The 27,619-nt window shown below is 50.5% G+C and overlaps 1 protein-coding gene across 2 annotated transcripts in view; it reads right to left on the bottom strand.

The window, feature by feature from the left end:
• Window positions 1-14,955, bottom strand: part of MSI1 (musashi RNA binding protein 1) — a 28,390-nt gene extending 13,435 nt beyond the window's left edge. The window contains exons 1-6 of one of the 2 annotated variants that reach the window (XM_085238261.1): window positions 14,653-14,955; window positions 14,362-14,402; window positions 14,160-14,241; window positions 13,961-14,045; window positions 9,545-9,586; window positions 7,813-7,905 (exon numbers count right to left, since the gene is read on the bottom strand). In XM_085238261.1, coding sequence (XP_085094387.1) covers window positions 7,813-7,905; window positions 9,545-9,586; window positions 13,961-14,045; window positions 14,160-14,241; window positions 14,362-14,402; window positions 14,653-14,711 — 402 coding nt within the window. In that variant the 5' untranslated portion in view covers window positions 14,712-14,955. The remainder of the gene's footprint in view (window positions 1-7,812; window positions 7,906-9,544; window positions 9,587-13,960; window positions 14,046-14,159; window positions 14,242-14,361; window positions 14,403-14,652) is intronic. The other variant, XM_085238262.1, reaches the window with a different exon arrangement.
• Between the last annotated feature and the right edge of the window lie 12,664 nt (window positions 14,956-27,619).

Below are 27,619 nucleotides of genomic sequence, written 5' to 3'. Positions count from 1 at the left end.
CCCAGCTGGGGCGATTCCCTGGGAGCTGGGGGCCAGCAGCAGTGCAGCACGCTGTGCCCCATCTCCCTTTGCAGCTGCGCCAGGGGAGAGTAGATGTGGCTTAACATATTTCGAGGTTTTACCGAGTATTTTTATTGGTTTAGGCCAGATCCACCCCCCGTGCAGCTCAGGGAAAGGCTGATCAGCACCGGCCGCTCTCCTTCACAGAGCCCAGCACATCCAAACACACATCATCAGCTCATGGCAACAGCGCTCGGAGACGAGAAAAGGGCAGCAGCTCCATCCCATAGCGCCTGCGGGCTGAGAGCCGAGCCTGCCTCGGTGGAGTCTTTTCAAGTTGGAGCTCTGAAATCAGGCTGCTGTGGCCGTGCCTCCCGTTACGAGGTACAACTGAGATTATAGGACACCGGCACCCCTCCTCAGCCTCGCACACACGCCAGGCTCCCGGCGCCCTTCGCAGAGGTGAAGCCGGGCCCCGCGGAGGAGCTCCGGCCGGGCGGCCATCGTGGCGGCGGTGCCGTGCCGTGCCGGGCGCCGCGGGGGTCTCCCGTTGCCCCGCCGCCACAATGGCCGCCCGCCGGGGGCCGCGCCGGGCCCCAACAAAGGCGGCCGCCGGCGGGGCCGTCTCCGCGGCAACGCGGCCGCCAATCGCAGCTGCCTCCCGGATTAGAGCGAGCGGCCGGGCCCGCACAAAGCCGCCCCGCGGCGCCCGCTCTCGTCCGCGTGGGGAGAGAGGGAGCGAGGAGCGGCCGGCGGCGCCCAGAGGGGAAAGTGGAAGGCGGCGGGAAGGAGCCGCCATGTCGGCTCAGCCCGGCAGGGACTGCGGGGCGAGAAGCGCGCGGTTCACAGACGGCCCGCGTTCGTTGCTGTAAGGTGCGGAATCAGTGTGTGACCGAGCTGTACTTGGACAAAGGCTTTCTCGCTGGGTGAATCGTCCTTCTCCTCCTCCCTCCCGCCCTTAAATAAATATTTGTTTCAACTCTTTAAACACAGCCAAAGCAGCAGATCTCTTTACTAGAAAGCTGCTGAGCTCCGGGACCAAGGCTCTCCCAAGGAACTCTTCGGCTTGTTGGTCCGGCTGCAGCTGCCCAGCAGCTGAGGGCACAAGTTGAAGGTCTGCTAACTGCGGGCCACGGATGGGATGGTGCGTCCTGGGTGGGTGCCACCACAAGGGTCAGGCAGGGAGAAGAAAGAAGGGCACAGCTCTCTGGGTACCTCCTGAGGAACTGCACCGCAGGAGATCAGGCTGTGAGAGGCACGCGGCAGTAGGAGTGTAGGTACCACATCCCTGAACCTTACCCCAAAGGTAACATCACCACTCTCTTCAGCTTTGGAAACCAAATGGAAGCAGAAGAAAGGCTTCGGCTCAGTGAGGGGTAACATACAGCAAATTGAAACACGTACATGTATATTGCCCCTAGAGAGGAGTCTCTCCTCATCCTGCAGGGATTTGGCATCGCTGCAGGTGGGCAGCAAGAGATGGAGAGGCCCTTCTTACACCAGCACAAAGACAGGTTTCACAAAGAGAACCTCCGCCAAAGCAGCCAAAACATCCAGGTACCCAGACAGGAGACGTACCAAAACAGAACGGTGTACAATCCCTCTTGGCCAAAAGGCCAGTCCCATTCTACTATCTCTCAGTCTTCTGAGACAGTCATAGGTCTCTGCAAAAGAGGAAGTTGATGACAGTCTCAGGTTTAAAAAAAAAAAAAAAAAAGAATTTCCTGCACAGATTTGATGACAAATGTTGGGTGCATTTCCATACAGGCAAGTCTTGAAGAAAGTTGTAAATATTCAAGCAAATGTTTTGCAGAGACAGGTGCCTTCTACCTGAACTGCTGACCGGTCCTAGAAGAAACCATGGCAACATACTGGCAAAAAGGTAAAAGAGTAATAGCTGGTGAGGCAGTTTCAACATGGAAAACATAAACCAAATGATCTAGAAACCACTCAGCCAAGGGAGGGCATTAGCAACCAGAGAGGTTCTCCTGGCTGCTCAGCAGGGCAGTTTGATTCTGCTGATTCTAAGGAGGAGACAGCACCAACCCAGAGCCTAACTCCATGGAGCAGCATGCTGCACCCACATGGCACCAGGCTCTCCTCTTTTCTTACTCTTTTCTGCAGAACAGTTCTCCAAACTCTGGGAATGAGACTGAGCCAATTGAGCCCGCTCCGTGCCACAGGTGAGCAGGCAGCCTATCCAGGTGTTCTTTCCTGCTCTCACACCGTACTGCAGGCACCTGGCAAATATCAAATGAACCACTGAAGACCTGAATGACCATTAGTGCTCCAGCATTTTTGGCTATCTGCCTACCAGATGCGGTGCACAGAGTACCCTTTGTTCCAGAGGCTTTGTTACCACCAGCCAAACTGCCTACTGCCACAAGAGAGGTGATCAGATTCCCCTTCTCCCCTCCCCATCTGTTCATTGCAACCCTGTTACGTGTGAGAATTTGCATAAGTTGCCCTCTGATCTGTGGAAGAAAATCCAAAATCCAGTTTGGAAATCCATAGCAGGTTGACAAGTAGCTTTGATCCCCGAAATTTCCAGAGAATGGCAGATTAAAGATTAATTAATTAAACCGCCTCCCAATCCAAAGTGAGGGAAATCACGTCTACCACATGTGCAGGAAACTTTCTTTCCTTTAAAGAAACTCTCTATCAGTACCTAAAGGTTCTCCAGTTAGTCAGCAGGAAAACTCATTTAACATATCCAAGCCAAGCACACCATTTTTCTGGCAGGTGTACATGAATATGTATTTACGATAGACACACAAACTGTCATTAAAACCAGTTCACAGTGGTTTTTCTCTTGGTCAGGACAGTAGTAGAGCTTTCGCCTGAGTGACATCTCAGAATCTGTCTTAAGCAAACGGTCCAGAATTTAGACCGAGTATTAGATGGCAACCTAAAGGTCAGAATCATACTCTGACCTCAGCAGATTTTTTTTTCTTGCTTGCTTCCAGGATATTTTTAGAGAGACAGCAGGTCTCTCTCTGGGCACGATCTGCCTTACTGACAAGCTGAGGTTTCACGAGCAGCTCATCCAAATGTGCAGATCACCTGCAAGCCTAGGGAGGGATGCAGACTGTCTTCAAGTACTTTTCAAGCACTCTTGGAGCCACAACTGATTAGTGAGTCATGCAGAACCCTCTTTGTGAATAAATTTTTTGCACTTCTTCCTCACTCAATGCAAAACCACAAGAAAGCCACCAAGCACAAGACTGTGGCCCAGGCTCCCATTCCTCCCAGTACCTCTACATTTCTAGTTTCTGAAAGGAACAACGTCTCTACCAATGACAAATAAAAGCCAGCTTGCACCAAGTAAGAGGGGAGGTCCACATTGCCCAACACACCCAAGGCATCAATAGCAACCACTCTGAGAAGAACATACAGCCAAAGGAAAGACATGATAGACCCCAGAATTTTCCCTCAGCTTCCAGTCATTTGTGATTCAGGGATTTCCCAAACTTGAAAGGATGTCTGTGTATTGAAAAGGCTTCCACAAACTTGTCCAATCATTTGGGAATCTACATAAATTTTATCAACAATATTCTGGGGCAAAGGTTTCACAGTTCAGTTGGCTGTGACAAAAAAATAGACCTTATTTGTTTTGAGCCTCTTACCTTGACATTTATTCAACCCTCTCTACCCCAAAAGCTCATCAAATCAACCTTTGACAAAGAAAGATGGTATGAGGTTGTTTTGTTTTTTTCCCAGTTATTATTTGAAATAAAGTAACCTTGCCTACAAGCTCTGAGACCAAACAGTCCAAAGAAGTTACTCTGATGGGCAATCTCCTTTCCCCCTGAAAAAAAAGAATCAGAACAACAGATTCCCACAGGTTGAAGTAGAAAAGGAGGAAGCTGGGACTTGAGCTCCAGAAGCATCCTCATACACGCTGAGCAAGACAGAGAACCAGCTATTAGCTATGCCTGAGGTGCTACTTACAAGATATCTTCCTCCTTTCTTTCTGTTTCAGGTTTCAGAGAGGGTGGTACCCTGAATCTAAAGAGGCTGTTGAAATACTTCCTTGTGAAGTCTCAAGATCTCCAACGCTCTCCAACTTGAGCCAAGACATTTGGCTACCCATACTGTGAATGTAATTCTCCGGACTTCTACAGTTGAAAAAATCTTGTCCTTTAGAAAGTATGTCCATGGACTCAGCTCACACCTCAGAGATGCAGGTTTTGGAGCCAGAAGTGTTTCCTAGAGATCCCACTATGTTTAAAGCCCAAGCAGCTGCACCTGGCAAACAAAAGCCATCTTGAGAGGCACTTCTCAGTCTCTCTCCCTGCACTAAAACAAAACAAACCGGAAAAAAAGAAAAAAAAAAAGACAAGAAAGCCACTTCATTTTTTTTTTTCCCCTCATGAAAACATTCAACCCATATTTTTCATTCATGGTTTTGAGGGAAAAAGAAAGTATTTTTTCTAAGCAGAGAAACTCTCATATTGTATTTGGAATCACCTTTTTTTTTTTCCTGTCAAAACCAAGTACTCTGATACAAAGAGTTGGGGTGCTACCCTATCCATCTCTCCCTTTATCAGTATTGCTCAGGGATTTCCTTCTCACACTTCTTCATTTTTCCTTTGTCACTTTTATTTTACAAAGCTCGGAGAAGATTTTGGACTTGGCAAGGAAAGAAACCAAAACAAAAATAGGACAGTTGGGAGAAATGCCAAAACAGAGATGGCAGTCCTGGGAATTTTGTGGGATTTTTTTTTTTTAATGGAAAAGCATTTCATTTTGAAACCAATCAAACTTCCATTATTTTTCCTGCTAGTGAACACTAGAGACTCCAAGTGCTGCTTCTTATCCAAAATACACCAATACCAACTAAACTAGCTTGGTGGACTGACAAGATGCAATTCACGCATTTGGACAACAGAACATGATCATAATCTCATTTGACCTTGTCTGTATTGCAGGCCGTAGAACTTCCTCTCATAAAGCATGCTTTCTGGCTAGACTAGAATGTATTTTTCAAAAAGCACCTGTCCTGATGCAAAGGTTTCAAGGTGGCAAGTCTTAGGCCTGCAGTCTCAGGATTACTGGGAAGACAACCTCCAGCAGCCTGAACAGAGGATGACCTCTCTCTGAAGCCAAATCCACACCGAACCAGCCATTGAAGACTGACTACAGCTCACCCCCAGGAGCCTGGTAGCTTGGTTTTGCAGAATCAAGACAGCACGTCTCCCATTTCTACCCCTTCCAGAATCTAACCGCTCTCCAACAGGAGGAAAGAAGAGAGATTTTTCTCCCTGTCTGATCCCGGAAAAACAGGAGGTCACTCAGAAGATGAGGGAACACAAAGCCAGTCCTCCAAGAAGGGCATCCTTAACAGCTCCTGTTCAGACAGTCACAGTCCAATCCCAAATGACTTGAACAGCTTTTTTTTTTTTTTCCAGAGAGGCTTTATAAGATGACATGACTGAAGCTTCACCTCTCACTTGGAGGTGTCTTAAATTAAGGAGATGAACGACCACAAGGGCAGGTGCGGTGTATACCTTTAAAGAAGGGATCTTAAGGAACCTCTGAAAGCTATGAGGCCTCAGAGTATCCTAACAAACACCAGAAGAGCCTTTGCACCAAAATCATGTTCTTCATAATAATGACTCACATCTGAAATTGCAGCAACAGGCTTTTCTTTGCCCTAGAAACCAGAAAGGCACATTCTGAGCCCGGAACCCCAGCTCTGATGGCCACAGAGGCTTTCCTCTGAAATGTGTTTCCACTGATCCCACAAAACAGCTCTACAGAACTACCAACTGCAGAGAATTTCTCGAGAAACAGTTTTCCTGGCCTTTGATGAATTATTTGAGGCATGGCCTAGAAGATAGTTAAAGGCCAGGAAGCACACTTTACACCAGAGCTCTGATGAACCTCCTCAGCTCATACAGCCAGATGAGTCAGAAAACTGCCCCAAAAACAGACAGTTAATGTGACCAGCCCTGACCTCTCCCCACAGAAACTCCCAAGAGAAGAGGCCAGCTGCATTGGCCTCATGCAGACTTTGAGCACCGGATGTCATCCAGGATGCTGGTTCTTCAGCAATGAATCACACTGAACTATGCAGAACTCTCCCCTGCCCAGACCCAGGAAAACAATCTGACACAACCAGTTCTTGCCAGTCTCCTGGTGTCAGGACACCTTTCAACACACGACCGTTGAACAAGAGGAACACAGGAGGATAACACTCCAAAAGAACTGGAAAGTTCTTCTGAAACTAGAACAACAGAATGTAACTGCTTGTAAATTGAGTGCTAGGTGATACACCTTCTGCTTCAAATTAACAGAGGTACAGTTAAGGTTAAAAGGGGATTATGGCCAAGAAATTTTGGTTTCTATCGAACACATCCAGCAGCAGCAGCACAGAAACACATGGAGCTAACAGACTTCAGATGACAGATAAATGGACAACACCACCTTTAGTGGAGCCCTTCAGTGACACCATGTGAAAGTTCCCAGGGACACAACGGAGCTTGCTTATTTCTAACAGAAAATAAAAACCATATAGCACTTACGAACAGCAAATGTGAGGACTTCTGATGACTTTTGCCATTACCACTCCCTTAGGGCTGAACAGAAACACTAAGAAGTTCCACTTTGCAGCCATGACAACATCCCAGAACACGCACAGATTTGGCTTTCAAAGCTGAGTAAAGGTGAACTAACTGAACTAACACTCCAAATTTTCATCCCAAAAGTTCCAATTATGCAACAAAACTGATTTAAAATCTCCCTTCCTGTTCACCAACTAATGTACCTTAAAACAGCATCACCTTTTTGCATAATCTTTCAGAAGAAAATGAGTAACAAAGCCTTCATCCCTCACGCTCTTCACAGCTCCACATCCAGGGTGTAATCGCCAACGTCCTGGCCAGACCGCCACCCAGCAAACCACATTCTGTCTCCATGGCCAGGCAGGAAGTTCCCAACAGCTACAGAATCCAACGTTTCTCCTCCAGAGCAACAGTAAGTGCACAATGCTACTGAGCAACAGTGAAACAGTTACACTGCCCTGTCCCAGAAGTGACCACACACAGCTTCTGGCTACAGTAATCCCATCAGTTCCTAAAGCCCTTACAAATCTTGGGACCCTTCAGTCTAGTATTACTGAGTTGTTCCTGAGGACACTCACAGACTGAGCCTCGCACTGAGCCAACTCTGTTTTTACTCATGATTTGCACACCTGGCTGCCACAGAGCAAAGGCACAAACAACTTCAATCCACAGAAGCCCGCTCTCCCCTGAGCCACCAGCTGGCACAGAAGTCCCAGGCCAACACAAGGCAAAGCAATTGTGCCAGTTTTTCTTCAAACATCCAAAAACAACATCAGCACTTGCCCAAGACTCAGCAGGGAAAAGTTTCAGGACAAAAAGGCTTATTTTAATAAAAGATTACAGAAATACCAATCTTAAAAAGAGACCAAAAATCACATGTTTGATGCTGCAGCAGCCCTGGTAAGAGAGTCTGCAAATCATCCTTCAGCGTTTGAACAAACGACGAATATACAGGACCAAAATCTCATAACCAACTTCTGAATAGGAGAAAAAAAATGGAAAACCATTTCCCTTAACCTAGGTCTTAGTGACTGCAGGAACAAGCACAAGCCCTTTGTTTCAAATCTGCACAGGGCCACGGCCCCTACAAACACATTACAGCTACCTAACCTCTGTAACTGACCTTCAATTTACTTAACCCCATGCAAAAGACTTGCAGGCTCCTAATCCCGCCTCCAAAAGTTCATAAAACTCCTGCTTGCCCCAGAAGCAACAGCTTTGATCCAACACCACTCGAGAGACTTACCTTCCCAAACTGCTCAAAATACTGTTTCACATCCTCCACAGTAGTGTTCACTGACAGACCACCCACAAATATCTTCTTCGTTCGGGTCACCATCTGGAAAAGGGAAGGACAGGAATTCACCAAATAAACTGAGAGCAAGTGGAGAATGAGACTCAAAAGGCCACTAACTCACCCTCTGCTGCCAGGAGGCGGCTGCCTCTCTGCTGCAGTCGATCTCCCACCCACTCAAAGCGCCCCAAATGCCCACACCGGGCCCCACATGTGCTCTCCCCACAGCAGCTCAGTAACTCCATCTCCTTCTTGCACAGCACACTACAGCCTCTCCTCTCACCAAGCTGCTGCCTTGGCACCTCTGCATCCCAAAGAAGCAACCTCGACTTCCCCGGTCATCCAGCTCCTCCCACAGCCCTACTGCTTCACACACCCAGCCTCTTCCAGGCTCCCCTGGGGAAATATGCTCTGATTCCCCAAGCAGGAAGACAGGCTGGAGGCCCTCCAGCTCAGCCTGAGCCTCCAGAGGTAGGCTCTCCAGGCTTCACCATCCTAGCTACCTAACTGCACAGCACCCAGCCTCGAATGGGATAAGACTCATCACATACCACTGCCCAGTCACCTCCTGGTTGAATCTTGTTTGGCTTTGCAAGAAAGCAAAAAGACGACCTCTCTGCCACTTCTCGCTCATACTGCTGGGACAAGGCAACAAACTAACTACCTTGAGAGGGGCCACTGCTGCCAGGCTGAGACACACTGACATCCTTTCAACTGGCTCTCCAGCTGCATCCTCCCCTTAGCTGCTTGGCTACACCCCTGCTCTCAGAGGAACACATGGTCCTAATTACCCCAAGGAGCATAGGGCTAATCCACAGCAATTCCCTGGCTTGGAGAGCAGCCCGTTCTAACACTAAAGCACCTTCTGTCACCAAACTGCTTAATGGAATTAACCCAATTCCTACCATGTGCTTCCTGGCTTCAGTTACTTGGGATACCTGCTCACCAATTGTTCTCCGTGCCTGATCCCCACTACTTCCCTCCAGCACCAGCCTTCTCCTCCCTCTGTGCTTCTCCACACTGCTTCTCTGCCCAGCTCCTCCTCCTGTGACAGCACACAGAATTGAGATCCTGAACTTTAAAACTCCCATCTAAGAGCAAACCTAAAAGGAGATCCAAAGCCTAATAGCAGTATCCAGCCTGCTATTGGATGCTGTTAGAAGTCTCTAGCTGCACACCTGGAAAGAGTTCCTGCAACTGTTCATTTCAATGCCAGTCTTGCAGCCAAGGCCCAATACCAAATTCCTTCTGCCTTTTCCAGTACTGAATGCACAAGGCCACTTCACAAAACGAAATCCTTCACCCCTTCCCTGCCATACACACATTCATTCACACATCTGTACACACAACCCCCTTTTCCACCTGTATCACAGCACAGCACAGCACTGTCCTGTGTCTCCTTAGGCCTGCAACTTCCAGACACTGACTGCAACTTCCAAAGGACCAGGTTCACGCTGGGCAGAGTTTATTTTACCACTTTTAACTATTGCATCCCACAGTATAACCGAGGGAGGATGCTGGTTCTTCCAGCAACATACAACCCCAGCACTGCACTGCACACCTGAAAGGAGCAGCTCCAAGCAAACCAAGAGAATGACTCTGTTGCATGCACTGGAACCCCACGCAGAGGACAAAATTCACCACCACCAGCCCTGGAGGGGCAATGTCTGCCCACAGAACCCACCTTGGGCTGTGCTCGGCGGGGGAACGCTACCTTCGGGTCAATCTGAAAGAGAAGACAAAGAAGAGGTGAACACACTTTTGTTGCCTATTTACAAACACGGCATTTCCTCCATGTGCACAGCTGTCTCCACCCACGTGGCACCTTGCTAAACACCCGAAGAATCTACCTGAAGTGCATAGGAGCAGGCTGCAGACATCTTCCCTGCTCGGTAAGGTGTAATCCATGGAGACTACAAGTCCCAGCATGCAGCAGTCTGTCTCCAGCTGAGCGCTGGCCAGACGGCACCCGAGAGCCCATCACGTGCTGGGATTAACAGGCTCGGCTGCACCCTCCTGCTCAGCCTGCCCCCGGGTGCCCTCCATCATCAGGGTCATATTAAAAGTGCTTTCTTTTGCCTTTTTGCTCTCCCTCCCCCTTCGCTCTATCTACAAGCACAGGGCTCACCTGATTAACAACAGGGTAGAAAAGAGGCAAAAAGCCCAACGTTTCACCCCAAAACCAGAGGACGACAAAATAAAAGAGCAGGCAGGCTGCTACCAGTTAAACACAGGGATCCAGAGCTGCAGACAAGCAGGGGCTGTGGCTGCAGGGCAGCGTGCTGCCCCTCTCCTGTGGGCCACACTGCACACAATGAAGCAATGCCTCCCCTCTGTGGGCCGAGCCCTCCATTGTGCTTGCTCGGCTGCTGCACAGACCTGCTGCTGGCCAAGCCGCCGGGCTCTGCACCCCATCCAGGTGCTGCTTGTTGTGCTGGAATCAGCATGGATGAGCTGCATGCAGCATGTGCCTGCGTCGGCCTCACAGCACCACAAAGCTGGGCATGCAGCTGCACACTAAACATCCATGAAGCCCGTGCTCCTCCTTCTTTATAGTCTATTTTTACAGCAACTCCTGTAAAGTTACATCACATCAGGGATGATCCAGACCTACAAATCAGCTTAAGACCTGTGGTAAAGGCAGGTCTGGCTCATCCCCGTGCTTGGATGGGCTGCAGCTGAGAGGGCAGCCCAGAGCACCATCCCACCCGCCAGCAGTTCAAACAGCCCAAAGGAAGCCGTGTTACTTCAGCCCCTCTCACTGCTTTGTTCAGCTTTGCAGCCCTCCTGCTCATCCACACCGCCCTGCAGCTCGGCCTCCCCAGGCCCTTCCACCAGCCTTCCCCACCTCCATCCTGACTCACAGCCTACAACATAAATAAACTCAGCACGTAAGTAAACAGAGGCAAAAGTGAAGAGCACAAATAAACTCAAAAATAAACTTCTCTCCCCAGGCTGCAAGCGCAAGCAGATTACTGTACCCTCTGGGTGCCTCCATGGGGCATCCGAGCTGTCCCTCCCCTCCTGCACACACGCACGCCCTGCCGCTCCCTGGCCAGCACAGAAACCCACGGCGAATTCTGAGGACAGGGGACGGCAGGAGACCAGGAGGCTGATGGCAGATAATAAGCAAAAACAATAATCTACTGTCTTTTACTTCTCAGCCAGTGTCATTCAGCTCCTGCCAAGAAGATGCTTTCATACTCAGCAATGCTAAGCTCGGCCTCATTTTCTCATTACCCTGAGTGTGATCAACTGGGCAGAGATAACGCGTCCTCCTGGCTGGAGGGAGCAGGCAGTCATTGCACGAATTCTTCTGCACAAGCAGCCATTGTGCAGGTAGGGGAGGCCGGGCGCCCGGCAGAGGGGCAGCCCTGGGAACACGCAGAGGGAGCGAGCTCAGCGCCGGACTCAAGTTACTAAAACCGGGCCGCTCCTCAGCGGCTGGAGTCTAATGAAAGCAAAAGCACTGGTACCTTTTTCCCTAATTTCTGGTGTTCAAACAAACAGCCCCGGAGGAGTTGTGTTTCAGTGTCACCCACTGACGTAACAGATCCTTTTCACAAACCCAGATAGAAATCTGCTAAGAGCAAAAGCATTCAGAACTGCTCAGATTGCATTCAAAAAAACAAAACCCCATGTCAGGCTGTGGCTAGCACGAGTCACCTGAGCACAAACCGCATTCGCTTCACCCCACGAGGCACTGAGGACAGGAATCCCACTGATGCTGTGGGTACCTGACGCCGCAGGTGCTTGCGCAGCAGGCTTCTGATGCATGGCACAAGGAGCAGATCCTGCACGGAGCCAGCGGTATGGGCACCCTGCAGCAGGGTAGGATAGGGAACCCCAGACCTCACCGCTGGGTCTGCTCGGTCACCGCACACCTGCGGCCGCCCTGCTTCCATCTGCCAGCACTACATCTCTCCTCCACAAAAGAACAAACCCAGAAAAAAAAAAAAAACTCAGGAACGGCAACAAAGAAACGAGTCAGCGAAGCAGCACCATGGAGCCTGCTCTTCCCAGAGCACATAAAGAAGAAGCTCAAGGCAGCGGCCAGCTGCAGCTTTACAAAGTCACGCAAATCTTTTACCTTGAGACTGCAAAGCCAATTCTCATATCAAGCATTTCCATAAATAACCCCACGGGCTGCTGCAATCTAGCTTACAAACAAAGAGAAGTCTGAAAAGCACAAGGTTTCCCCGGAGATGCGGGCCAACAGCGCTCGTTAGGATAGGGAGAATTGGAAAACAATGAAGCAACAAGTTGGGCAGCCACTGTCTATCAAACGCTGTTTACCAGGAGACACCAAGCCTGGAGAGAAGGCTGCCCTCTCGGGCCACCGGGCCTTTTCCTGCATAGTTTCATAAAATCCTAAATTAGGATTCAGATGAGTTTGTGTCATTTAAACCGTGACTCACAGCAGAGCCTTTCAGCAGGCAAAAGAAGGACGGAGGCTCCACGCAGCACCACAGCACCAACCGCTCACCCGGCAATCGCTGGGCAGAACACCCCAAAACATCCGACAGCTGAAAGCCAACCCAAGTGAAAAACAGAATGGATGGGGAGGAGGATCAAAGTTCCTAACAAAGGAAGGACCCTTTGGAACAGCCTCATTCTCTCTGCCACGCCAGGAAGGCGAGTGGAGCAGATGCAGCCAGGAATTTCAATGGCCGGTCCCCATGTGCCCTCTGCCACGGGGCCGTCTGCTCCCCACAGCGCCCATCCCCTTGCCGTCCCTCCCCAGCCCCACGTCGCACAGCGGAGCTGCATGGCGCAGGAGGCAGCGAGAAGAATGGAGCCTCGGGATGGCACTGTGCTCCCAGTCGGCAGAACTGCTGCTGCAGACCTCCATCCCTCGCCTTTCCAAGAGGGTCTACACTGACCGGGACTAGATGATCTGATATTGCGCTTACATGAGCTAGTGAGAGAGAAAGAAGGAAGAAAAAAAGAAAAAAAAAAAAACAAAAAAAAACAGAAGAAGACCCCTGGGTCCTCCTCAAAATACTTCACCACAAACCTCCCCAAGAGCATAGCTCCCTTTACACCACTGCTGGAAGGAGGTTTGGGAGTCCTGGGGACCCAGGCTTGGCCAGGAGGGCTGGGACAGGCTTAACCCGGAGCTGCCAGGGGGAGGAAGGACCTGTGCACATCAAAGGGAGCGAGCCAGGCAGTTTAACAGGAACAGACATAAATCTCACTGCAACCCACGCCGTAAACCCTCAGAAAGGGGGTCCTGCTCTTCCACAATAAAGGCACGGATGCCCGAGCCACGCTGCAAGTAAAGTTGAGCATTTGGACTCCTGTACGGCCCGTGCCTGGCACGGAAACACCTCCCTGCACCTCGGCACCCCCACGCAGCCCCCACCGCTTCCCATCCCTACCCTCACCTTCACCGCGGGGCAGCAACACGGAAAAGGAACCCAGGGAAAGGGAAGTCACTAAAACCATGGAGCAGGGACCTCCCACTCAGACACCTCACCCCCACCCCCCCAAAATTGAGCCCACACATCTCTGAGCGCTGCAGCTCAGCTCCTGTGCCATACGCCACTGAAATCTCCCGCGGAGCTCAGCCGGGGGCCCTGGGGCTGCAGAGGGAGAGCAGGAGAGAGCGCTGGTGGCCCACATGGGCGGGCGCTGGCCACGCTCAGAGACAATAAAGTCTTGAACCTCCGCAACCGTTACAAAAACTTCGCCTGGGGAAAGCACCAGGGCGCGAGGAATGAATGCTCTGTGCCGAGGGGAAAGCATGGGCCGTGGGGAATGGGGCTGCCAGGAGGAGCAACCCTCGGCCCAAACACTCTCAGCACAGCGGGGCCCGGCTCACGGAGGGGCCTCTGATCAATGGGAAGAGGACGGCCGCCGCCGGGATCCGCGGATCGATGCCCGGACGTTGGGTCAGCGGTCAATAAGCGAGCATGGAGCGCGGGCAGCAGCTCCGTTACCAGCTGATAAGTGGGGTGGAGAAGGGCCCAATCAATCTCTATCGGTAATCGATAGTTTACAACCTCTAACTGGAAATCAAACACCGCAATCGATGGCTGCTCCGAGAGCAGCCGCTCCGCCGGCCAACGCACCCCTGAGATGAGAGAAGTCATCTCACCGTCTTGGAGTCCAGTTCATGTCTGGATTGGGCCAGAACCTTGTCGACGCCAGCCTGGTCCATGAACGTGACGAACCCGAAGCCCCTGAGCCCCACAGCCCGGGCAGGAGAGGGGATGCGGAGAGAAGAGAGAAAGTTGGTTAAAGTGGCGGCCGGGCCGCGGCGGGGGCGAAGGGAGGAGCGGGCCCGGCCTCCTCACCTGGATCTCTTTGTCAGCGGGTCCCGCATCACCAGGCACTCTTTCACCTCGCCGAACTGGCTGAAGTACTCCCGCAGGCCCTCTGCAAACACAGCGCCCGCCGTGGGTGTCCCGGACCGCCCGGCCCCCCGCCGCCCCCCGGCCCCGGCCCCCCGCCGCCCCCCGGCCCCGGCGGCAGGTGCGGGGCGGCCGCGGCGCTCACCTTGCGTGGTCTGCCAGCTCAGTCCCCCGATGAACATTTTGCTGCGGGAGGAAGAGAGAGAGCCGTGAGCGGGGCCGCGCCGGGGGGCCGCGGCGCCCCGCGGGGTTGGCGGCGGCGGCGGGGCCGGGCGGAGAGGGGAGGGCGCGGATCGGCCATGTTGGCAGCGGCACCGCCGCCGCCGCGCCTGCCCGGGCCGGGCGGCCGGGGCCGGGGGGAGGGGGCGGCCGCGGCCGCGAGCGGGGCCAGGGGGGCGGCGGAGGAGGCGGCCGGCGGCGCCCGCCGCGCCGGTACCAGGGGTCGTGCGGGGAGTCCGGGGAGGCGAGGCCGGGCTGGCTGCCGTCTGTCTCCATTCGGACCTCTTCTCCCTGCGAGGAGCGGCGCCGCACTCCCGGGGCAGATGAGCGCTGGAAAAGGGGCCGGACGGACAGGCCATGCTGCCCCCTCCCCCGACCCCTCTCCGCCGGGCGGGGAGGGAGCGAGGGAGGAGGGCCCGGCGGGCACAACCTGCCCGGCTCCTCCCACCCCCGCCGGCCCGCCGGCCGCCGTGCGCATAAAACCCGCCGGCGGCGCCGGGCCGCGTCGGGACCGAACGCTGGGAGCCGCGCCCGGACCGCCCCGGAGGAGAACGGAGGTGGCGGCTGGAACGGAGCGGAACAGAGCGGAGCGGCGGCGGCCCGGGGCCCCGCGGGCGCTTTTGTCCTCGGCCGCGCCGCTCCGCACCTGCGCTGGCGGACAAAAGGCCGCGGGCTCTGCCCCGCCGCTGCGGCCTCGGCCGGGGCCGGGTCCTCCGGGTGCGGCGGGGCGAGGCCCGGCTCGGGCCGCTCGAGTTCGCCGCGGCGGCTCCGGAGCTCCCGGCGACGAAGGAGACGCCGGCAGCGGGCGGGTTAAAGCCGGCGGGCGGAGGGCCCGGCCCGGCCCCCGGGGCCGCCCTGCCCGCCCGGAGCGCTCCCGAGGCCGCGGTCCCCGCCGAGCGGAGCCTGCCCGCGGGCTCGGGATCCCGGCGGGGCCGCGGACGCGGGAGGGGACGGCTCGCAGCCGGGGCTCCTACCCGGAGCTCGGCGCTGCCCGCCCGGGCGGCTCCTCCGGCGGAACCCCGCACCGCGGCCGGACGGCCCCGCTCGCAGCACCGGAGCGGCGGTTCGGCGCGGCCCGAGCCCTTCCCCGCGGATGGAGCGGAGCGGCCCCCGGTGCTCAGCAGTTCCTCGCTCGTATAAATCAACAGAGCCGTGCCAGGCTCCGGCGTCTCGCTGCCCTCTCGCAAGTTCACCCGTGTACTGCGGGCCCTGCGCTCCGCTCGGCGCTCGGGCAAGCTGGCGTGGAGGAGCCCAGTGAGGAACAACTGAAATGCTGGTGTCAGAGGAGAACCGGAGCCTCTCTGCCCTGCCTGCACGGTGCATCGCCCCGAGAAAGGGCGCTTGTTAGCAGTGGTGACACATCAGAACACAGCAGCACACAAAGCCTGTCTCAGGTCAGGGGTGGCACAGGCTGATGGGCTGTTCCTGCTCCGTGCCACGGTGCTGCCAAACATTCCCCTGCCCATTCCACACCTCAGCACGAGCCTTCCTCAGCCAAACGGCTGTAGGTCAGCACCAGCCTCACCTGACCATTCTTCCCCTTCTTTAATGACTGCTTTTCCCTGTGCCAATACACCTCACCTCCCTCCTGGGGGTGAACTGGGACATCTTTGTTTTAATAGCACCCCATAATAGTATTTTTCATTACCTAGGCTCATCCCAAAGGTTGTGGCTGCAACTGAGAGCTGAATTCATCCACCCACTAGCTCTGCCAAACCGCCATTCACCCACTCCATTTCCTGAGCTGAAGTCAGTGGCACTATCTCATCTTCTGGCCCCACACCTGGTACTCAGTGAGCTCACAACCAGACGCTCAGTGACCACCCCAGGGACTGAGCTGTGTACCTCAGCCACGGTTGCAGCACAGCAGCACACGGCAGTCACCTCCCCTTGCACACCCTGTGAGGGCCATCAGAAAGCCACTGCTGCTCCTGCCACGCTGCCCAAACTCACTGCTGCTGCGCTGCCTCCTGGCACCTGCTCCGAGTTGGATGGCAAATACTTCAAGTGGGAAACCAGTGTTTTGCAAGTCACCTGGCACAGGCTTTCATGCTCCATTGACTGCCCAACTTAGGCAGAGTAGCAGTGCTAATTAAACTCCAGAAAGGAGAAAAGAAACAAGAGATCATTGCTGGGCATACAAAAGGACAACATCCTTCGGTTTACTCCCAGCAGACCGTTATAATTTTAAGTGCATTATACACAACAGATAATGCAGAGCACTCAGAGGCAGCATTAAAACACTTCACTATAAATATATATATCTTCTGCATTATGCTTATTATTTTATTCTCTTCTTTTCCACCAATATTGGAGAAGAGAGGATCAAAGCGAGCTACCATCTGTGAACGTACGAGGAAAAAGCAATCTTCAGGAGGGGCTGGATGGAGGATGTGGTTGGAGCTGCATCCCTGGGAGTGACGGCATGCTGTACCACGTAACTTATTCCAAGGCCCTTTCCAAAACACAAGTCATATTTTGCGTTTCCACCTCAGGACCCCAAAGCCCTTTGGAAGTATCGATGCATTTATCTCTATAACACACAAGCCTGAAAAATCTGTTGATTAGTGACAGTAGGAAGCTCTCCTCACAGAGAAGTAAATATATAAAACATTCCAGACCTTATGATTGGAAAAATGATCTCCAAATATAAAATAATGCAGCATTGTGTTCCTGGGGCTGCAGACAGACAGCTGTAGTGCCTCTGTGGCTGCTGCTGAGAGGTTGCCAAACACCAGCGAGATTAACAAAACTGCTCAGTTTTCTTGCTGCTATTCAGCGTCTCGTGTGTGGTAGAGTGACACTATCAAAATCATGTCCACTTCCTGCTGGGGACGATGATTGGCAAAGTGCTGCCCAGCACCAGTGGCAGACACTGGAGTTATTCATGGGGAGAGGGAGGTTCCCAGAAGTGGAGGTTAGGAGAGGGGCAGGGCAGCAGGGCCTCCTTTGCTCCTGCATCACAGAAGAGTGACAGAGAGACCAAGTCCTGGAGGCTCGGCTGTGTCCCGGAGCCGGGAGGTTCTGGCCACGGGTACTCAGAGAAGTTTTGTTTTTCATTCAGCTTGGACAGTTAATAAACAAACTTGAGGTGGAATCTGAATTTCTCCTGTCGAATTCATGTTCCGATGCTGAACAAGCAAATCTGGAAGATATTAAGATACGAATACATAGATGCATATGTGTAGGTGAATAAGGAGTAAATAGAGACAAGAAGGATAACGAAGAAAGGACTGAGGTAGAAGAGAGGAGATCATTCAAATTACCACAGGGCAGCAGGAGAGATTAGAACCTCAGAAACAAGAATTGAAAAAACCCTGCATGGAAAGAAAAGCAGAAGTAAAATATCATTTTGCTTTCTCAGAGAGAAGAAGAAAAAGTAACTTTCAGCTTGGTGAATAGGGATTCAGCATAAAACAGCAGAAGAGAAGAGGTCTGTGAAGGACAGCAGGCTTCCAATTGCTGATGGACAGGGGAAAAAAAATAAAAATAAAAATAAAAATAAAAATAAAAATAAAAATAAAAATAAAAATAAAAATAAAAATCAGTCCTTCCTGCTGCTCTCCCCCTCCACAAGCTCCAGCAGCTTCTACCTACAGTGATACAGCAAAGAGGGAGGAAGCACTGCCTGCTCAGCCAGGAGCACTGCGGGTGCCCAGCTCTGCACAGCCTGCCCCTGTGCAGGCACCAGCTCTCCTCTGAAGGGGTTCCCCTCTCCAAAGGTGGGCTGGCAACGTCTCCACTCCCCATTAACCTCGTCTCAAAACAAACAGCAGATTTGGAAAATGGGACCTCTCTCTCCTATCCACTTCCCCCTTCATCGCTTCATTACCATTTGTCACAGACTTTCATCAGCCACTGCTTTCTTCTCCATCCTGGCTCCTGCTTAACCTACGCCCAGCACCCTACACAGAGGTGGCCTTCCTGGATCGTCAGCCCGCTGCTGACCCACCCCAGAAGCAGGGCATTGCATTGCCTCCTGCTCTTCCCTTCTTCACTAGGAAGCTCACGGTGGGGTGGTGACACAGAAGAATCCATTTCCCCACTGTCAGAGAAAAGAGATGAGGACACGTGCAACAGAAATCCACCAGATCTGTCAGACTGTTCTGCAAAGGACACTGATTGAACTGGTCCTTGTGCTCACCCAGGATAGGACAATCAGCTCAGCTGATAGAGACACCAAGGTTAAATGTTCCAGGAAACTCAGCAATTGTGATGATGGCTGAAGATGGAAGAGGCCAGCTGGGAGGGCTGAGAAATCCACATCCATGAAGATTTTTAAGAACAAATTAAGCAAGCATTGGTTTGCTGATCAGGTTATACTTTGCCCTTGCCTGTGGCTAAGAGGCAACTTCTCAGCAGTGTTTTTAATACTCAGTTTCTATTATTTCTTCACCTTGTTAGGTCAAGAACCTCTAAAATCCACCTTAAAGTGAGGGAAAAGAGGTGCAAGGGGAGAACAAGGCTGCAGGAAAGACAGCTGGGTCCCCAGCTGAGAGGCTTGCAGGAGGCAGAAATCTGGGTCCTGGCACTGCCCCAGAGCAGCACCAGAAGGAATAGGCATTGACAGGAGCAGGCAGAGAACTTTTGGCCCAAAACACAAACAGGAGCCAAGCAAGCAGAAGCTGTTTCTCCTTCTCCTCTCTTTCCAGACACAATCAGTTTCCCACTTCCGCTGTAACACTCACATCAGCTCTTAACTCTCCCATTTCTTCAGGACTTATTTTCTAATCTAATTTGATGGGACCTTTGCTCCACAAATCCCAACAGCACTTCCCATAAGACATCTTTATAGCATTCTGGTACCTTGGTGGTGTAAAGCAACCGGGACTACACTGTTAAACTTAAGAGCACAAAATTGACAATGTTTACAGATCACTTGGGGAATGAACAGGAAAAAGCTTCTTCAAAATTCAAGGTATATGCTGGAACTCCTGAGGCAGGAAAGGTTCAGGCCAAGGCGAGTGCACAGGACAGAAATACACTCTGCAAATCTCCTTAAGCAGCTCAGCCTGTCCTGGTTCCTCAAGGTTTTGTCAAGGTATTTTGTTTGTGCTCGTCACATGACTTACATCAGGCATCATGTCCTAATCAAGACAGACAACAGCGTCTTCCCAGGCAAAGCTCCATCTTCAGCCTGCAGAAGCAGCTTATCTGCTTGGTGCATGTCACTCCTGCCTGAGCTGCCTCTGCTGAGCCAGACTACGAAGTCCAGGTACACCTGGAGACCTCCACGGTCATTCTCCTGTTTGCTGTTGAAGAATATTCAAGCATCACCTCACCAAGCAAGGCTCCAACTCACCCAGTGGGTGCAGTACACAGAAGAACTCCTGGCGTTCCAAAGTAGTGCACTCAGCACAGTCGCTCTGGGGCCAGGAGTGGTATCTTCCAGAGAAGGAGGGTTTGACTTGTTTCCCGGGGCACACCATCTTCTCTCAGGCTTAGAGGCTGCTGAGCTGCTCAGGCTAGGGAATGTGAAACAAGGGGACTGTTGCTTGAGACTCCAGTCACAGAAACCTCGACCAGGTTTCAATTATGTTTAGAACTGAAAGCAGCTCAAAATCTGTTCCTTGGTCTGAATACACAGCGATTCCTCCCTGCTCACAGACCAGTGAGCTGACCTCTAACTGAAGACAAGCTCTGATTCTGCATCACTCATAACCTAGTGGGAAATACTTCGCTCCTGCTGCTACTTGTCTGTTCTTGCCCTTGTATCTTCTGCTCAGTTTTCACAGCCTTTAAGCATTTATCTTTTCACGCCTTTGCCTGCTCCGGATTTCCCTCAAGGCTGAGTTTGCTACATTCAGGTCCTTATGCCATTTTCTTTCTCTTTTTTTTTTTTTTTTTTTTTTTGCTGCACACAGACCTCCAGCACCCACCTCACTCCCAGGCAATCCATGAGCTGAAGGAAACTGAGGCATCGAGCCTTCTCCCCTCCAGAACAAGCAGCAATTCACCCAACTCACAGCACCCAGCTCTTAGGTGGCCAAGCCACCACAACCTCAAGGGACCCAAACAGCCAGCCGGGACATTGCTCAGCACAGAGCTGGGACATGAGCAACGTGGAGACACTGCCAAAAATGGAGGGATGCAGAGGAGCAGCAGGAAAGCTCTCTCACAATGGAGGTAGGCAATATATATTGGTGCCACCCCTTTATTAGAAGTAGGAATGAAACTGTAACCTCTACAATTCAGAGTTTGTCAGATACACGTATCAAAATGCAGCACTCTAGTATCAAATCTTAAGGGTCTTAGAAAAAAAAGTAATTGAATGTTTGTAATTATTATTATTATTATTTTTTTTAACTCCATGTCCCCTCCTTGGAGGCATTCAAGGTCAGTTGGATGGGGCTCTGAGCACCTGATAAGCTGTAGGCACCCCTGTGCACTGCAGGGGAGTTGGACCAGGAGGCCTTCAAAGCTCCCTCCCAACTCACACCGTTCTATGATCTACCTGTGGCATTCCAGACTGATCAGAGAACAGATCCTCACGCTCCTGTTTGTGGGAATGACCAGGGCAGCTCTAGAGGCTTCAGAAGAGGAATCTCATGAGTTACACTGGAAAAAGCGAGATCATACTCAGGGCTTGTGAAATCTTGACTCATTGGACTTGTACTCTGATTACATGGGTGTTTTTGGAAGCCCTGTTTAGTGCGTCCTGCCCTGCTCCAGCATTACCCCTCTGGAGATCACCAAGTTTGCTGCTTCAGACACCCATGGGGTTTGGAAGCTGCCTACTGGGGAAGGATGGAAACAGTGAGGCAGTAAATGTTTTTTTTCAAAATTCCCCATTGTTTCTGAACATTTTAGTCAAAAAGCTGGTGCAGGAAACACCTTTACTTCTGGACAAGGCCTGTGGGAGCTATGGGCTCACATTTCTGCAGTATCCCAAGGTGCATGCCCACAGTCTGTATGTCCTTATGCATAGTGGCAAACTTGTCAAGGTAGAAAGATGACACTCAGATAATCCATACCTTGTGTTTTTAGCTGAACAGCACCCTGCTCTCTGCTCAGCAGCACACTGTTGGACACCAGGAAAGCTAGCACAAATATTTTCCTACCTCAGAAATTATTGTATTCCTATCGTATATTTTATAAAGTGTATTTAAACCAAGACACATTTTAGAGATTTGAACCTAAAAAACCCCTTGCTGGTGTTTGGAGAAAGCTGGGAACAGAAGAGACATTTGCTGGGAAAGCAGCTCTAGAGCCAAGCAAATTTTTCAAGTGGGAAAGCTCCTCTTACACACTCCTGCTAGGCAGACAAAACGTGCTCAAGTTTGTTGGTCATTCTGGAGCCTTGCAAGAAATGCAAGGTCTGGTAAATTCATTCCCAGATGCTGGGGGAACAAGGGGTTGTGGGATTCAGTTCAAGATGGGGAGATTTACTGCAGAACAGAGAAAAAGCCAATCAATGGAAGTTTGTTCAGCCTTACTTCCCTTTTTTTTTTTTTTTTTTTTTTTTCCAGTGAGGCTGCAATAGGAGAAATTTTGGTATTTTATGCTTGTGTTGCTTTAAGGGCAGGAATGCTGGAAACAGAGGTATTTGATACCTTTGCTGCTAATTACAGTGCAAGCTCTTAGTGTCCTGACAATGCCCTTGTCCCTGACCTGGAGGGGCCTCACTGTCTCAGGGTCAGCTGTAATTTAGTTTTAGGTCAGACCAGGGACTCTCCTGCCCAACTAACCACACTTTGTTTTGAAGTAGAAACCATTTACTAGCAAGGAAGGGTCTGAGACCATCAAACTCTCTTCATTAACAAGAAACAGGAACGAAGTGCAGAGCCCCAGAGACGAAGGTCAGTGTAGAACACAAGGAGGGCTTGCTGAACTGCATCGCTAAGGAAGGGGCTGTTCTGCCCATCAGCCACACGAGCTCACATCTCCTGTTCCCTTCAATTAAGCATGTTTATTACAAAAGCATCCAGGGACCAACGAGGCTGTGCCAGTCCCCAGTCTGGCACAATGGCATTGTCAGCCTCTCACCTTAGAGAGTTTATAGCACATAATAAGAGGCTTGAGAAAGAGAACTGATCTCAGTACAGCTCATGAAGTGCTCATGCTGCTCCTACCTCTTCTCACAGGTTAGCTAAGTGATTTGGGGGCAAGAAATTCTGTTTCTTTACTTGAAATCTGGGATTTTTCTTCCCTACCTCAAGAACTGCTTTGAGCACTTCAGAGAGAACATGCTGCAGAAAATAACCTACAAGCTGTAAAGGAAAATGCTTTTTAATTTTAAGCACTCGAACTCAGAGAGGGAATGAAGTATTTTTTTTTTTTCAAATCAACAGATTTGGATCTGATCTTCTTCCCCCTCACCACATTCACGGACAGAGATTATACTGCCATGATACCAGAAAACACTGCCTGAAATTAGCTTGCCACGTAAAGAACTGTTCTTTACCATTTGTGGGTTAAACTGAAAGACGAATACATTTCATGTGCTTTCAGAGTCCCCATTTCTGCATTTACGTGGACACAGAGCTGTGTTTGCCAAAGAAAACCCACTCTGAGCACAAACTTTGCACATCATTCTGACAAGAGGTCAGCTTGCACTTACAAGAAAAAAAAAAAAGCTAGATTATAAAGAAAAAAAATCAATTTAGTAAGAAGTAAGGTGTTTTGACAGTGGGTTACAATATTCCAAATCATGAAAACATGGAGAGAAGAGTAGAACAAAATACGCTCTTTGGGAACACTGAGATATCTTCAGTTCCAGATGCTGGCCACCACTGGGGTTGGAGATCAAATGCGAGAGACCACAGCTATGGAGAGAAGTGGGACTGCTAGGGGATGTTCAAACAGTGACGCTCAAGTCTCTCTTTGATAAAAGTTGACTACAAGACAGCAGCACACCCTGATATGTGTTAATGCTTGCTCACTGCCATGCTCGACAGCTGCAAAACATTGAAAGAATTACCAGCCCTATAGACTTTCAGATGAGTTCAAAATGCAATATCCCAGTTGCCAAACACCACAGCTCCCCAGCTACACATAAACCCAATCTCTGCTTTCACTATTGATTCCTCTGTAAATACCAACACAGCTTCCAAGAGCCCATCTGAATTGCCAGAACTTTTTGTGGGACAGGTCCCAGTGACCCTAGAGACCTCTTCTTCATGACTCCCCAACAAAGACACGATTTTCAGGAGCAATGCAACTGCTGCGTACCAGCACAAGGCTCTGGAGCAGAGCAGATAGCTTTCTTGGCAGCTGGCCCTCAGTGCTGGAGCTCACTCCCAGGAGAGATTAGAGGGAGTAAAAACCTCATTGCCTTTAGAGCAAAGCACTCAACCTGCTTCTACCAGAGATTTCTCACAAGAGGAAAAAAAAATCCAAACGTCTCTACAAATAGAAGGCTGCAGGAACAGAGAATAGATAGCCCAGTTAATGCCATTTGTACCACTTTGTGAACAGCTCAGCTAACACTGCGATCAGTAAGGACAGTCAGAAGCTCTGAACGTTTTACACTGTGAAGATCACCTTACTAACATCTGGACAGGTAATTGCCTCCCTACATAAAATCACCCAAAAAACAGGTCTGCAATCGCAAAGTTTTCAAGTGAGGTTTTAAAATTGTTGAATAGCATGAAATGTATGTTATCTCCCAGGCAACCTTGTTCAAGCCCCCTTTTTATTTTCAAGGCATGCTAGAGGATGGAAATTATCTTCAGGTTCCCAGGTAGTGCAATTTATAGACTGAGGCTGCTGAAAGTGCAAGTAGAAACTACTCAGACTCTCTTAGACTGCACGTGCTTTCAGACTCCTCTTTCACTTCAGGTGTCACCATATCCACATAACCCCTGTAGCAAAGAAGAAAGGAGAGAGCTTTCACTGGTGTCAAGGAACGCTGAACTCCGTCTATAGACGAGGAAGTTTTCTGTCCGCACACAGAGGATGCACAAATGAGCTCCTTCCCAAGGGCAGAGAAGAGTCTCCTGCAGAATCAGCTCCCAGTGCAGGAGCTGCTGTGCAGCAGCACACAACGCCAACCCACCCTGCAGCCCAGCAGGCTCCCAGGGATGGGAGCACGAGCACCGCGGGATGCTTGGTTAACAACAGAGCGGCCACCTCCTGTCCTCTGCCACCGAGGCAAGGCTCTGCAAGGTGCAGCACAGGGCTCTGGGCAGGGTGCGCAGGCAGCAGCCCAGCCTGGCCTGGGAACTCAGGAGCAGCAAGGAGGGAGAGGATGCTGGAGTGGAAGTGATTTGAATTAGAACAAACCGGCTGCTGAATAGAAGCTTTTATTCCAGCATGGAGAAAGCTTTGTTAGTCAAGCACATGTGATGCACAAAAGCCTCCACTTGAATTCATTGAGTTTTAATTGGTTCTCAGGTGGGGGAGGAGACGGGTGTTAGGAATTAGGGATTCCTTAAAGAGGCAATATCATTAAATCTTAACGCCTCTTCCCTCTCGCTCCACACCCCCAGCTTTAGCTTAGGAGTCTGGCCCCATTCAATTGTCTTACGCTAGAGAATCAGAAAAACTGAAGGAGAGAAATGGTGGGAGGGGGAGTCACTAATAAAGCCTAAAGGGAGATCAATGAACGAGGAGGGTGAGGGGCAGGACGAAGGCAGAAAAAAGAAAGGCTGGTTGGGAGAGGAGGGAGGTCACACACAGGCAGGGAAGGCAGGAGAACCTCCAAGGGATGAAGGAAAGAGAATGATGCCATTTGAGTCATGGCTTTCTTTTCTGCCTGCATTCCTTCTTTTATTGAAGACTTGAAACTTCCCCTGGAGATCCTCCATCTTGGCTCTGCGAGTCTGCGCTCGGTAGTAAGTCACTCATCACGAGGAAGGAAGAAAACCCTGGGATAGGCACAGGACTGAGCGTGTGCACAAAACGACAGCAGCAAGAGAAACCTGTCTGGGAGGACCTTGTAAGAGCTGCCACTTGTTTTTGCCAGACACAGCACGTTTCAGACAGAAGTTTTGTCACTAGGAGCCCGCTGCAGAAGTAGCTGAATCAAGGTCCTTGTGAGTGAAAGAGAAAGGGAGTAATTGGGAGCTAAGGAGATTTCACAGTCAGCATTGTAGGAGCTATGGCACACCGCCTGCTTTATGAGACTGTAGGTACCTGCAAGCCAGACCCCAACAAACGACTGCCATAGGGGGATGTCTCAGATGTATAACAATTTCCATCAGCCCAATATATCATAGGAAAGTGACTTAATCTTGTTTTACCTATTACAATTGGAATTTAGATACGTCAGTGAACAACGTACCAAACACACCGCTTGCAAGCATGCATTTTCTTCTAGAGATCCTGACAGAAGACTGCTGCTTCTATATTTGAGACAGAAGATTTATCCTGTATAAAGCCATACATAAATATGTGCTATTCAGGAAGCATGGCTTACTGTTTACTATAATTCTCGATTACAAAAATAGAGTGCACAGTCTCTGACTGCAGACTTAGCCACAGCACTAATCTCCTCCAAAGCAGGGACACTGCAACTAATTACTTCACAGACTCCAACAGGAGCTCTCAGGCTTCAGTCCATTATGGGATGCTGAAAACAACATTCCCACAGTGGCCTCTCCTCAGGAGACCGTCTGACCCAGCTGTGGTATGGGGCAGCTCTCACATACATGTATTTCAGGGGAAAAAAAGATGAGTGAATTCACTCATTGAAAAAGTCATAGGATCCCATTTTCCAGACTCCCTCCCTGAAACATGAGCCTAAGCATCACTTAAGAGTGACACAGAACTGTCTCATTTGGTCCTTAACTCCAACTTACAGCAGACGGGGTCTCCACCTGGGGAAGGCATTCGTGAGCAGTGGGATGTGACAGTGCCTGGCACCAGCCACACAGAGTGCTCATCCACACATGGACAACTAACAATACTTTGCCTTGATTTTTAATTGTGCGCAGTCCACACTCTGACTTCACCACGCTGCCTACTGCCATTACTTGACCAGCGCCAACCCACAACAGCTCTGCCCTACAGGAGCAGCAGAACTTTCCACCAACAAGGCAGCCTCCCCTGGAAGGCTGGTGCAGGAAAAATTAACAAAAAAGCCCCACAAGTAATGTTAGAGATACAATTTTTCTTTAAGCAATGTTTCTTGTGCACTTCCATTTGCCTCCTCTCATAAATGCACCTGCACTCCAGATAGCACAAACGTTACAGATTTCATTTCTTGTTTCCACCTTGCATATTTTTGTTAATCCACGGCATCATTTCAAACAATACCCACCTGCTTGGAGCACCCAGCTGCCCTTCATCATCAACAGTAATATTTGGTAAGTCCATATTCGTGCGCACAATTGTAAATGTAATTCCTGCCTTCTCAGAAAGCCACAATGTTCTGCAGAGGACAAAAATCACTGAACTGTTTCCTATAGCCCTGTGTGCTACGCTAGAGACAGAACTTCTGTGATCATCTTCCCAGTAAAAAAGCCTAGGAGAAAGCTGTCACGGTAAGGATGGGCAAGGTTATGCCTCCAAGTCAGCTCCCAAGATTTGTTCTATTCCTGTTGCATTGGATGTATTTGCTCTCCCTCCCAACAGTTTTCTAGTAACTGTCTCTCCTGTAATTGTTTCCCTCTTTCAGACACATTCAGTTTATCTTTATACCTCAGCACAAGACTAGCAGTTTTTCCAGCATCTCCTTGTTCCTCAGGAGCCCCTGTCTTGTAGCTTAGAGCAGAATCAGACCACCTAGTACTATTTGTGCCTTTGGAAAAAACAACTTTATACATTTTTAAATCTTCCATTATGCTCAAAATCTTGCTGTCATCTTACAGCTTTTTGTACAAGCCATTGGTAGCAGAGATCCTCTTACAACACCTTTCCTAGCAGGTACCATTTCCACAGGCTCTTGGTATGCAGCAGCAGGCGCTTCTGAAGTGCTTCACTAAACACGTTTGTCTGTCACAAACAGTGTCAGTTATTGCAGCATCAAATTTGTTGTATGCAGCAGGTCTCTTTAAGATTGCCATGAATTGAAAACTGTTTTCCTACCTCTTCTCAATGTGTGATGGAACTGGTATCTCAGCAATCAGCAGTGGCTTTGGGGCAAAGTGTGACTGACACATCTATATCTGCTATCTATTAATTTTATTCCCAGCCTATTTTGTTACATTAAATCTCGAGATGCTCACCACACTCTCTTCTTTCAAAGCAGGAGCCATCCTTTCAGCTCTAGAAGAAGCCTAGCTATGGCTGCTCCCTCAGTT

Source organism: Meleagris gallopavo, chromosome 17 (assembly GCF_905368555.1).
Source record: "Meleagris gallopavo chromosome 17, MGAL_WU_HG_1.1, whole genome shotgun sequence".
Taxonomy (NCBI): Eukaryota; Metazoa; Chordata; class Aves; order Galliformes; family Phasianidae; genus Meleagris; species Meleagris gallopavo.
Note: the sequence above shows the minus strand (reverse complement) of the source record. Positions and strands in the feature narration are given on the sequence as shown.